Source organism: Myotis davidii, unplaced genomic scaffold, assembly GCF_000327345.1.
Source record: "Myotis davidii unplaced genomic scaffold, ASM32734v1 scaffold666, whole genome shotgun sequence".
Lineage (NCBI taxonomy): Eukaryota > Metazoa > Chordata > Mammalia > Chiroptera > Vespertilionidae > Myotis > Myotis davidii.
In genome coordinates, this window is record NW_006296629.1 from 722,045 (window position 1) to 734,165 (window position 12,121).

General features: G+C 50.8%; 1 protein-coding gene across 6 annotated transcripts; it reads left to right on the plus strand.

The window, feature by feature from the left end:
• Positions 1–30: 30 nt before the first annotated feature.
• NDRG2 (NDRG family member 2) lies at positions 31–8,551 on the plus strand. 6 transcript variants are annotated; one of them, XM_006772378.2, is made up of 17 exons: positions 31–130; positions 1,520–1,586; positions 2,335–2,415; positions 2,750–2,791; positions 3,181–3,286; positions 3,503–3,623; positions 3,806–3,868; positions 4,760–4,820; positions 5,037–5,123; positions 5,309–5,365; positions 5,540–5,643; positions 6,095–6,139; positions 6,462–6,513; positions 6,768–6,815; positions 7,078–7,113; positions 7,271–7,322; positions 7,552–8,551. In XM_006772378.2, the coding sequence occupies exons 3-17, from the start codon at positions 2,341–2,343 to the stop codon at positions 7,716–7,718; spliced, it is 1,116 nt and encodes a 371-aa protein (XP_006772441.1). In that variant the 5' UTR covers positions 31–130; positions 1,520–1,586; positions 2,335–2,340; the 3' UTR covers positions 7,719–8,551. The 6 variants fall into 6 exon arrangements, with proteins under 6 accessions (XP_006772441.1, XP_006772444.1, XP_006772443.1 ...); XM_006772379.2 differs by lacking the exon at positions 31–130 and adding an exon at positions 306–414; XM_006772381.2 differs by lacking the exon at positions 2,750–2,791 and having other exon boundaries at positions 32–130.
• Positions 8,552–12,121: the final 3,570 nt, after the last annotated feature.

The following is a 12,121-nucleotide window of genomic DNA, read 5'->3' on the forward strand; positions in this document are numbered from 1 at the left end:
CCCCCCTCTTGTGATCGCTCTCTATTTATAGCGGCCCCCCGCATTCCCTACCCCCCTTCCCCGGCTTGTTTTCCAACTTCTCAGGGAGCAGCCGGACAGCAGGCGTCGGGACGCTCAGCAGAGAGAGGAGGTACCGGGACCTTGGGCACCCCAGAGCTGGCATTCCACGCTCTTGATGCCCCCACCCTCAGTCGGTGCTGACACACCTGCCCCTCCCGGCGGGCAAGACCCCTGCCTCTTCCGCGGCGGTCCCCGCCCACCTCCTCCTTCCTCAACTAGGCTCTCCGTTTGCGGCGGGCGGAGTCGAAATCGTGGGGTGTCAGCACCCTGAGTTGTCTTCCCCAGCCAGTCCCCACTGCTGAGTCTGGGGGCGAAGGGCGGAGCCACAGTGCGATAGGCAGATCCAGGTCACGGGTGAGGATGGTGTTCAGGGCGGGCGTGGGAATTCCCCGCAGGATTAAGGGATCCCCACCCCCCCACCGCCTGATTGCGGGGGGCTGTGGTGGGGAGCGCGAGCTTAGCCCGGAAGCACCCACAGTTTGCTTTCCTTAGAGTTCCCCTTCGATCCCAGCAATGCCCCTCCCGAGCTGCAAACAGTCTGGGGCGGGGTAAGGGGGGCGTGTTTACTGGGGGTCTGGGGGCGGACCTGCGGGGAGCTGACGGTCATTGGTAAGACCTCTATCTGGTCAAACTCTTGGCCTGATTGGTTGGTACGTGGAGTGCCACACTGGACTTACTTATTTTCTTCTTGCTCCTTATTTTGTCCATCTCTCCATAATGCCTTACTGACCTCTGCCTGCACGCCGCGCGCGGCTGTCTGTCCCCACGAGGAAGGGCAGCCTGGGAACTCGAAGGGCAGGTCCTGGGTGCTGGGCCCGGTCAATCCCACCCCTCCTATCCGTTCTCCCAGCTGGCGCCCGGCCCTTTCGGGTCGTCGGTCGGGGGAGGCTGGGAGGAGATTGTGGGACCGCCTTCCTCGCCTTTCTCCACTCGTGGGACCCACACCGAGGCTGGATGGAGGAGAGAAGCGAAGGCACAGGGATTTTAAAGTTCTTCTAAATGGCGGAGGGAAACAGTCATGCTCTGCTGTCCTCATATCTCTCGAGAGCTGTCAAAAGTCGTGGGGACCCCCTAGTTCCTACTTTTAGTTTGCAAATAGGAAATCGAGGCCAGAAGTACTGATTGGGCCAAGGTCACACGGGTAGCGGCAGAGCCGGGACTAGAATCCAGGCTCTGACACAAGCCACGCGCCTTGCTCCACATCAGCACTTCCTTCTCCCCCACCCCTGGCCTGGACTGATAGCTGCGTTGCCCCGCCGGCCCTCCCGCCTGCATGGATTCTAGCTGAAACCTAGAGAAAACGTTCGCTGGACTCAGGGGTAGAAATTGGGGACGGTTCAGGGACTTGGGGAGATTGGTGACCCAGGTCATCTAAGTCTTGGCTGAGGTTTTATGTCCCTTGAAGAGCCAGGGTCTGCCTGTCTCCTGTGTCGTTCACCTCATTGCCTTGTTTTCTCAGACCCCAGAGCCAGGAGCAGTGAGAACCCTGACCCCTAACCCCACTGCATCCAGCCAATAGGAACTCAGTAAGTGACCCCACCCCCGGGCTGCGGGCTCTTTACTATGCCGGTCTGCGGCTGCTTTGCTCCTCACCCGCCCCTAATATTGAATGTCTGTTAATTTATTCACAGTGGGAAAGGAGAGAGTCTTGGGAGGAAGGGAGACATGCGGTCAGCTGGACACAGATGTCCCTTGTCCCCCTTTTCTTGTCCGCCCTCCCTCCTCCCCCTCTCTTGGCCATGCTACTCAGGTCATTTTTAGCCCCTTTCCTTTTGAGCTGCTGACATTGGGACTGTAGTTGAAGGTCACAGACAGTTGTGAACTCCCTCTACCTGTCCCTTAGTATCTTTGGAGTAGCCAGTTACTGAGCCACTAGTTTCACTCCCTACCTAATTGGGAGTATGGGGTGGCCCCTGAATATAGCCTGGGAAACCTGAGCTGCCCTGCTGCCCCACAGCTGGTATTTCCATCCAGGATAGGAAAGTGGGCAGGGGGTCTCAAGGTGTGGGTGTTGAGGGGAGCAGTGGGGATGCAGTCTGAAGAGAGGAGCTGTCCCCGTTCCTTTTACACAGCTCTTCCCTCCCCCCCCTCCCCCAGTGACCTGGACATGGAGCTGGGGCAGGAGAGGCTCTCTGTGTCCCGGAGTCATCAGCTCCTGGGGCCCTGCACCCTGCATTGCCCTGTTCTGAGAGAGGAAGAAGGTATTAGGTATTAGAGGAGATGGGAGGGTGTGGAGGCAACCTCCCCAGTCTTGGTGTTTCCTCACCCTGCCAGGCCACCATGACGGAGCTGCAGGAGGTGCAGATCACGGAGGAGAAGCCGCTGTTACCAGGGCAGACACCGGAGATGGCCAAGGTTATTAGAGACCCTCTGAAGCCAAGGCCCCAATTCCAGACCTCCAAGCATCCCTCCCATCTCCTGCCTTTCCAAATCCATAATCTCATTCTAATCCACACTCCTACTTTCTCCACCACTCCCCATGTTTCTCTCCCCATATACCACAATTGGGAGTCCAGACCTTTGTCATGTCACTATACTAATCTTAATCCTCTCCGTGTCTTTTTGTCATCTCTTTCTGTCTTTGGTCTCTTCACCTACCTCTCTTTATCTGTGTCTGTCTCTCCATCTGTTTATCCACTCTACTTGTCTGTCTTTCTGTGTGGATCTGTCTGTGTGTGTCTCTCTCCAGGAGGCGGAGTTAGCTGCCAGAATCCTCCTAGACCGGGGACAGGTAACAGCTGGGGGCAGTTCCAGGGTGGGAGGAGGGGCTCTCCTCTCCCCCAGGAAAGAAAGGCCCTCCTACCTGGCTCTCCTCTCTGCTACCTTTCCTTCTAATCCAGTCCTTGCCCATCCCCATCTCTCCCCTTCCTTCGCTTATTCTTCTGTCTCAGAGTTCCTTGATGCTTTCCAATCATTCCTTATTCTTCCCCACCCTCAAAATCATCTCCACTGTTATATTCACCTAAATTAAATCCTTTTGACCCTATTTCTAATAGTTTGTTCCATTCGCCTCTCTCTGCCCCTCTCCCATGCCAATTCCCCAACTTCTGTGGAGTTCCTTCTCCTGCCCCTTTTCCTCTCGACCTAACTCCTACCTGATGGTGATCTGTTTCCTTGCAGACTCACTCGGTGGAGACACCTTACGGCGCTGTCACTTTTACTGTCTATGGCACCCCCAAACCCAAACGCCCAGCGATACTCACCTACCATGATGTGGGACTCAACTGTAAGGACCTTCACTTCTCCTCCCACTTCTTTCTGGGAGGAGGCTGAGGAGGTGGGGAGGGTAAACCCCAGTGGAAGGGGAAAGGTCTTCATGGGCAGGAAGGGACCATGGGGCATGTCAAGAAGTTCTCTTCTAGTCTGAAAGAGGGCGGGTTTTGATTTGGGGACACTTTTCCCTGTCTGATTCTGTTGTTGGGGTGTTGGGGATTCTCTTTAGATAAATCTTGCTTCCAGCCGCTGTTTCAATCTGGGGACATGCAGGAAATCATTCAGAACTTTGTGCGGGTTCACGTGGATGCCCCTGGGATGGAAGAGGGGGCTCCTGTGTACCCTGTGGGGTGAGAATGAACTCCCTCCCTCCTCATCAGATTGTGAGGCACAGGGCAGATGTGGGGAAGATTGGACCAGGGGAGGAGGAAAGGCAGGGCAGTGGTGATTCTGGGAGAGGACACCCTGAGATGGGGGCAGTGGGGGCAGGTTGATATTTTCCTGTTAAAACAAACATTCCTCTCTTCCCCAGATATCAGTACCCGTCTCTGGACCAGCTTGCGGACACCATCCCTTGCATCCTGCAGTACTTAAAGTGAGAAGCCTGGGGATCCCTCCAGCCAGATTTCTCTTTCCAGCACAACATGGCCCTGAGAACTCCTATGTCCACCATAGGAGTCCCACCATAGTTGCAGGGCGAGTTTTGGTTTCTAGCCTAGATATATCCTTTTTCCTCCATGTTCCCAGTCTGATTGTTGAGAGGAAGAAGGGTGGGTTTGGAAAATTGACTTGAATCAGCTGAGTAGCCCTAATGGATGGAGGAAAGAAAAAGGAAGGGGCTATCTGAGGCCCTGCCTCAGGCTGAGGAGGGATCAGAAACCTAAACAGGAAGAGGAAGGGGTGACATAATCCCTGAGGAACCAGATAGACCTGTCTCTGTTCCTCCCACTCCCCCTCCTCTATACACACACCTGGGAACTGGGAGCCCTGTGTGTACGGGAGAAGGAGGAGAATGCCAGGTGAGGCCTCCTTGGTGTGCACTCCTGGGCTCTGTCCTTGGCCCTTCCTGGACACCAGGGCGCCAGACGGCTCTGGCTCACATCTCTGTCTCTTTAACCCCATTTTTCCTGTTGTTCACTGAAGTTGTGTCTTATTTTTATATCTTGTTTCAATTCCCTTCTTCTCATTCTTCTAGAGGAAGTAGGAATTAAAACAGAACAAGTTGAACTAGCTTCTTAAAGTTGAGAATGGACACAGAGCTACCTAGGAAAACTGTGTCTGGCAGATGGGTGTTTCTTTTCAAGACACTAGCTCTCCAAGAGGGAGCTGGGGAAAGACTTCTGGGACCTACACTGACTACCAGTGTCAGTTTTTAGTTCTTTGCCAGGTCCCTTCTGTGCTTTAGGCCTGTGGCCTTAGGACAGAGGGTAAGGTGTTTAGAGAGCCGAAGTTTCGGACACCAAGTAGACATACATTTCCCTTTCAGTTTCTCCACAATAATTGGAGTTGGTGTTGGAGCTGGAGCCTACATCTTGTCTCGATATGCTGTAAGAACTAAAAGCCCCCAGATAAGGGAAAGGAAGGGCCAGGGCCCATGATAGGCTGATTAAGAGAGTGTTGTTTGCTATTGTGTATTTGGCAAGGAGGACATGGGTTTAAGGGTGGGGCGGGAGGCCCCATGGGAGCCTAAGAGTGGGTAGAATTTGGGAAGGGGATGAGACCATGCCCTGCCTCTGATTTCCCTTCCTTCTGCTGCCCTTCAGCTTAATCACCAGGATACAGTCGAGGGACTTGTCCTCATCAACATTGATCCCAATGCCAAGGGTTGGATGGACTGGGCAGCACACAAGGTTTGGAATGGTCTGTGTGCTGAGCTAGGGTGGGGGTTCCCTTGCATGGGTCCAGTTAGGCTCTACCAGTATAACTGATTGGCCTGTGAACTTCAAGGAGGGGGAGATAGAGCAGGAAAGAAGTGTGTCACTTGCCTGAGTCTCCCCATAATGTTCTGAGCTTTCTCACATGCCTTTCCTCACAGCTAACAGGCCTCACCTCTTCCATTCCGGAGATGATACTTGGACATCTTTTCAGCCAGGTAAGTGGTTGTGGAGATGGAGGAAAAAGAGGGGACTAGCAGAGAGTTGGATGCTTGGGGTGACTTCCTTAGCTGGGACAGGATCTGGGAAGGGAAGAAGGCTGGACTTTTTGCATCTGGTAACTGTTGGTTTCTCTTCCCAACCCCAATTTTTCTCCCTCTTCTTTCCTTCAGGAAGAGCTGTCTGGAAATTCTGAGTTGATACAAAAGTATAGAAATATCATTACACATGCACCCAACCTAGAGAACATTGAACTGTATTGGAACAGCTACAACAAGTGAGTGACTGTGCGTGTGTGTGTGCATGACTGGGGGTGATGAGGAGGCAGAGAGAAGAGGAAAGTCTGGAAAGTACACCATGTGCAAGGAGGGCAGGATTTGGTGTGCAAGTGGGACAGCTGCAGGACAGTCCCAGTGAGAAGAATTGTGAGGTGCTGTCTCTCCCCCTTCTCCTTTTTACTTCCCTTGAAAGTTTTGATTTCCAGATGCTGATGATCTGTCCTTGTGCCTTTCCTCCCGCTTCATTACCCTCCGACCAGGGACCTGGGGGCTATAGGGATTGTGCTCGAGGCCAGCCCACCACCTTCTCCTTGGGTCCCCACTTTAAACACCAATATTTGACTACAGTTTTTGGGAGGAAGATAGTTTCCTTATGGGAGAGATAACTTATATCTAGATGGATAGTATTGCCTGCCTAAAATTCCTACTCCTCTTTTTACCCCTCTCCAGCCGCCGAGACCTGAACTTTGAGCGTGGAGGTGATATCACCCTCAAGTAAGACTTTAAGTGATACAGCGTTGTCTGTCCCTGGATCTTCCCTAGGTGCTTGTATCCTTTAGAAGGGAGTTTTCTTGTTACCTCCCACCTCATCCCATTTAGCAAACCTCCAACCTCTAGGTCAAGCATGTCAAACTCGCAGCCAGAATTTGACATGCTTGCAGTCTAGGTCTTTTTCCTTTGAACCCTGCTGGTGGGGTGGTAGGGATTAGAAGGCTGCTTCCTCTTTGGAGCCAGACATTTTCTGGCTGCTCTTTGGGAAGAGGTGGGTGAGTGAGTACCAGGGGCTCATCACCTCCTCCCTGACCCTTTCCTCTAGGTGCCCTGTGATGCTGGTGGTTGGAGACCAGGCACCCCATGAAGAGGCAGTGGTCAGTAGGGAATGTGGGCTTGGGTGAGGAAGGGTTGGAGCCTTAGGATGGTGGTTAGAGAGTTAACTTGCCAGGAGGCAAGCTCTGTTTGGGACACAGAGAGCAACTTTGGTGCATAAGAAGTTGATTCCTTTTAAGAAGGAAATGGATAGGGGCTGGTAGGAAAGGAACTGGGGATTGAGTCCTAGGGTCCCTTGGATGGGAGGGACCACAGGGAGTGTGACCTCACTCATTTAGCTTCCTCCTTACTCCAGGTGGAATGTAATTCAAAATTGGACCCCACCCAGACTTCGTTCCTCAAGGTCAGTAACCCTACTCCATGCACAGCCTGACTCCTGGCCCCCCTGTCCAGAGCTGTGTATCCTGAATCCCAGAATCAGCTTCTAGGCCTCCAGGGTCCTGCCTAGAGTAAGTGGGGTGGATGAAGTAAAACAAACAACAAACTAACAAAAAATCCTAAGGGCCTAGAGTGGGGAAGTAGGGAAGAGAGATCTTTTCTACCTCCTGGCTAGCTCACTTTATTCATGTGTGTATCACTTTTTCTGGGGGTTCTCTCCTGAATAGATGGCCGACTCCGGAGGTCAGCCCCAACTGACTCAGGTGAGTATCCCCAGGCATCCGGGGAGGGGATATTGGTGTCACTGAACTATATATACCCGTTGCCACACATCCCATCTCCAACCTGCCATGGCCTTGGGCTCCCGCTCAGCTCATAACCTCACATCACTGTCTCCCTCTCCTCATCTTACTTCCTCAGCCAGGCAAGCTGACCGAGGCCTTCAAGTACTTCCTGCAAGGCATGGGCTACAGTGAGTATGGGGGTCAGAGGCTATCATGAGGACAAGCGATTGCTGCAAGGATGTGGGATGGCCACTGAGGGGAGGAACCATTTAGGCTAATTCCTGGACTTACCACCATCTGCCAAATCAAGCTCATTGACCCCTGGCCCCGTTTGTAACTCTCACACCCAGCTCTGATTTGCCAGCCCCCCTTCCCCTCCTCTTCTCTGACTGCCTGCCTGTCCTTCTGTCTCCACAGTGGCCTCATCCTGCATGACACGCCTGTCCCGATCTCGCACAGCTTCCCTGACCAGTGCGGCATCCATTGATGGCAGCCGGTCCCGCGCTCGAACCTTGTCCCAGAGCAGCGAGTCCGGGACTCTCCCTTCAGGGCCCCCAGGGCACACCATGGAGGTCTCCTGTTGAATGGCCCTTATTGCCCTGGTGTGGGACCCAGCCCTCACCTCCCCCAGCACTAACCTGGGAGGTGTGTACAACACTGGGCCAGAGTGAGCAAGGGAAGATGGGCAGATCATGTGGGGAGATGACCTTGATCTTTGATTGCTACCCTAACTTTGACCTCTAACCTGTGATACCCCTCAGCTCCTGGGAGAGCTGTCCTAATATTGCTTAGGGACTCAGACCCCCTAAATGATCCTTCTCCCTCATTCTGTTCTTAAGATGGAGAGGGCATGTGTCCCCCTCTCCCTAATTTAGGTGTTCATGGATGAGGGATAAGTGGTCATTGTAGATGTCCATGGTGCCTGCCCCAGACTCTCCCTACTCATCCCATTGCAAGGGTAAGGGACTTGGTGCTGGGTCTCCATTCACCAAAGTGGATATGGCTTCTCATGATCCCTTCAGATCTCTGAAGGATATGGGCCTAAATGAATGTGTCAGGGAGGCTTGCTGGTGGGTTAGTGGTCCTCAGGATGTGATAGAAATATCCGGTGTGTGAATGGAAGTTGGACTGGGAGGTGATAGGCAATGAACAAATTTGAGGGAAGGATTGGAGCTGGGCAATAGGAAGGGGCCTGGGGCCATTAGCTCCACTAACTTCGGTAGCTGTCTAGACAGTGTGTGTCTAGAGTGGGAGGGGGAGGGGACCAAGCCGGGGCAGGGCTGCTTGGGGTTTGGCATAGGGGTGGGAAGGGCTACTTTGGGGCTCTGACCACAGTGTGTTGTGTGTGGAGGGTGCTCTCCTGTCTCCCACAACTTCTGCTGTAACAATAAACTGTAGAGGAATCTGAGCACCATTATTATTCTGTCTCAGTATGCCTGCATCATGCCCCTTTCCTACCCCATCCCTGCCCAACTCTCACACTCTCTTTTCCAAGTGACACAAACCATGGGAGGGGGCTTGCATAGCATAGACACTTCACAAAATGTGACTTCACAGTCACCGGCCCTTATTCAATGGAATGGACAATGGTATTGTCCTTGATATTGATAATATCTTCACATTTCGGGAGGGGCTACTTAGATCTTAGAAGACTTCCTTATCAGTTATTGAGAAATGCCATGGGATTTCAGAGATGTCACCAACATCATAATCGTAAGGAAGTGCAGAAAGGCAACTGAAGTACTCAAGGACATCTTGTGACCACCTTCCTGCAGGATCTCTGTGGAGTCACCTAGATTCCATTTGAGGCGATTCAATACGATCAGCAGACCACACCCCATGGAGGTTGCTCAGTTGATTTCAATCTTAAGATTTTTTTCAGGTGAGTCACAGCAACCAGGATTTCCTCTCAGGAATTCCTCCTCCACATAAATCCAAGTTTGGGCAGTTAATTAGGCTATGTCTGTGGTTCTTTGAGAATCTTCTCAACAATTATGAACAATAATCATCAAGAGAACTTCAGGTATTTTGTGGCTGTTGCAGGTGATCCTTGGGCTCTTGGGGCACAAGAAGTAAAAACGAGACGCACTTTATAGTATTATTGTCCAGAGTACTGCGGATGGAATAGTACAAGGTCATTTGCCAGATTACTTTATAGAAACCCCATGGGCAATTATACACTTTCCTCAGTGAAACAGACCTGATGACTAATGCAGCTTGAAGTCTAGCGCTGACACACTGACGTGGAAGTGGGGCATGGAACATGCTCTTGATGCTTGAGCATTTCATCACTTCTTAGCACATTCAACTGCACAGCAAACACTGTTATGTTAGCAGGGTACTCTTTTTTTAAAATAAAAAAATAGATTTTCATCTTGTTTTTAAAAAATTTATTTTTGAGAGAGGAAACCGATTTGTTGTTCCATTTTTTTATGCATTCGTTGGTTGATTTATAAAATGTTTTTATTGATTTTCAGAGGGATAGAGAGAGAGAAACCTCAATGAGGAACATCATCAATAAGCTGCTTTCTGCATGCCCCCAAAGTGGGGATGAGCCCACAACCCTGGCATGTGCCCTAACCAGGAATCAAACTGTGACCTCTCGATGCTCAAACACTGAGCCACACCGGCTGGGCATTAGTGGATTCTTATATGTGCTCTGACTGTGGATCAAACCTGCAACCTAGGTGTATTGGGACAATGCTCTAACCAACTGAGCTATCTGGCCAGGGCTAGCAGGCCTGAAAGAGGGAAAAAAATCTCATTTCTGTGTAAAATGTGAGTGTGTGTATATGTACCTGTGATAGGAGTGGTATGTGAAATGGGTGATGACCATGTGTGTCTCTTGCCTACAGACGTCCCTGCATAAGAAGCCCAAGTTAGGTAGAGGGAGAGAGGCGCTCTGCTGGGTGCAAGGGAGAGGGGTGTGCTGTCCTTGGTTGACCTCTCTACTTTGTTGGTCCTACACATTTCAGGCGAGCCCATGGGGACACTGCCCCCCTGTGGTTGTCATGGTTCCTCCTAACTTTCCCCAGTTCCCGGTTCCCTTCCTGAGTCTCCCATGTCTTCCTGAATCTACACAGTAGTTACATAGTGCAGGCCTGATACCACGTGGTGGCTCCTGTCTATTCTCGAGATCAGAGAATGAGGATGGGGAACAGGGGTTAGGACTTGAAAACTGTTCCACATAAATTTTATTGTGACTATTCCAACTAGCTTCTACTCTTATCCTTTTCCCCATCCTACATATCTTCCCTCCTATTTTTGTTTAACTCATAATCTTAATTTTCTTCAGTTATAACCTGTTTCTCAAGGCTGAATCAAGGATCACTCCTGATTCTGGCTTCCAGTCACCATGCCCTAGTGAACTCAGCTCTCCCTCCTCTCCTGTGGTTCTCATGCCTGTTCTTATTGCATCTTTCCTCGTTTCAGTCTCATTTAAAAATCACATTCATCTTCTGCTCCCTTACAGCCCTCTCTGGCTCCTTGCTGGGGATCTTTTGAAAATAGTCAAGATTGTTTCTCTTCCTGATCCTGATATCACCTTTATGGAGCCATTCCCTAGTTTCTGTCCTGGTTCCTGTCCTGGTTGGTAAGGATCTTGGGAACGGGACATGGTCATAGGAAGGAAAGAAAGCACTGCTGCCTGAAAGTAGACGTGGCTACAGGGGAGTCTAAGTGCTCCTGGGTTGGGAGGAAGCAAAACACATGAGTCACTCTGCTTGAATTCTCCTGACCTCTGCTCATTTACCTCAAATGCTGATTTCGCCAGTGACCCAGAAACACATGAAGAGCCCTGGAGTCTAATGTACTTCTCCTCAAGTCTCCTTTCTATAGCCTACAAATCCTCTGTACCAGAAATAGCTCTCTGATGTCCGTATTATTGTGTCCCTTCCAATTCATCCTCTGAATGTCCTGGCAAGATCACTTAGGTTGAAAGCAGCAGAGAACTGCTGCTGGACATTTTCTATTGGCCCCTCCTGGTTTCTTTCTGACCCATGCTTCCTCAGGCTGATCTATCAGCAATGCACCAACAGATGTTTTTATCCTTTGGCTTTTGTTTGGGCGGGGCCAGTAAAAGACAGGACAGTAGATCAAGAGTAGGAGAGTGAAGGTGTTCCTCTGCTTCCTCCTATGGAGCCCCTGCAGGCTGCTGTATTCTACTACCAAGGGCCACAGCTCTTAATGGATGGCTCTTGAGTTTCTGGTAACTGCTCCTTCTTTTCAGCCTAGGTAACAGAATTGCTATTACTCAGCCCTACGGTGGTCCATCATCACTTGTTGTTCTGTCCTAATCCTGGCCACACCTTCTACACACTCTCTTTATTAAACTTGCCTCAATTATCCAATGTGCTCTCTGCTTTCTCCTGAGACCCTAACACATAAGACAGGAGTAACAGATAAGGTAAAGATGAGGAAGGAAAGGTAAGAAGGTTTTCTTCATCACAAAAACATGGGTTTGAAGCCTAGTTAGTTAGGTAATCAAGTTATTTAACTTTGGAGTGCGCTTCCCTGGACTTTCTATGGGGACAATATCTACCTGGCAGGGTTGGGAAGGTGAGATAATATATGTGGAAGCTACAGTAGAGTTCCTGGCACATAGCGGATGCTCCATGTGGAAACTCTATCATCATGAACAACATACTAGGCCCTGTTCTGTGTTACGTGTGAGTGCATTTAGCACTGAAGGGAAGCAGAATAGGATGGCGCTTCAGGGAAATTACTTCATCATTTTTATTTAGCTTTGCTTTTAGCTTGGCTTCTCACTGATCCCTGGGTGCGTGAGCTGGGCTGGTGAGGAGGTTTCTATTCTGAATTTGCGGGAAGGGGAATGGGAAGGACAGAAGACAGGAATAAAGTGAGATGAGAATGAACTGAGGAGACCTTGCCCATGTTAAGCCCACTTGAGCTTCTACACTGAAAGTATTTGAAGGGGCAAACTGGTGAGGGTGCCTGAGCTCACAGGGCACACCTCCTCTTTCCTTTC

Coding starts and splice junctions, on each gene's coding strand:
- NDRG2 (XM_006772378.2), top strand. CDS start 2,341: ATGACGGAGCTGCAGGAGGTGCAGATCACGGAGGAGAAGCCGCTGTTA. Junction 3,287..3,502: donor CCATGATGTGGGACTCAACT/GTAAGGACCTTC, acceptor GATTCTCTTTAG/ATAAATCTTGCTTCCAGCCG. Junction 7,323..7,551: donor CCTGCAAGGCATGGGCTACA/GTGAGTATGGGG, acceptor CTGTCTCCACAG/TGGCCTCATCCTGCATGACA.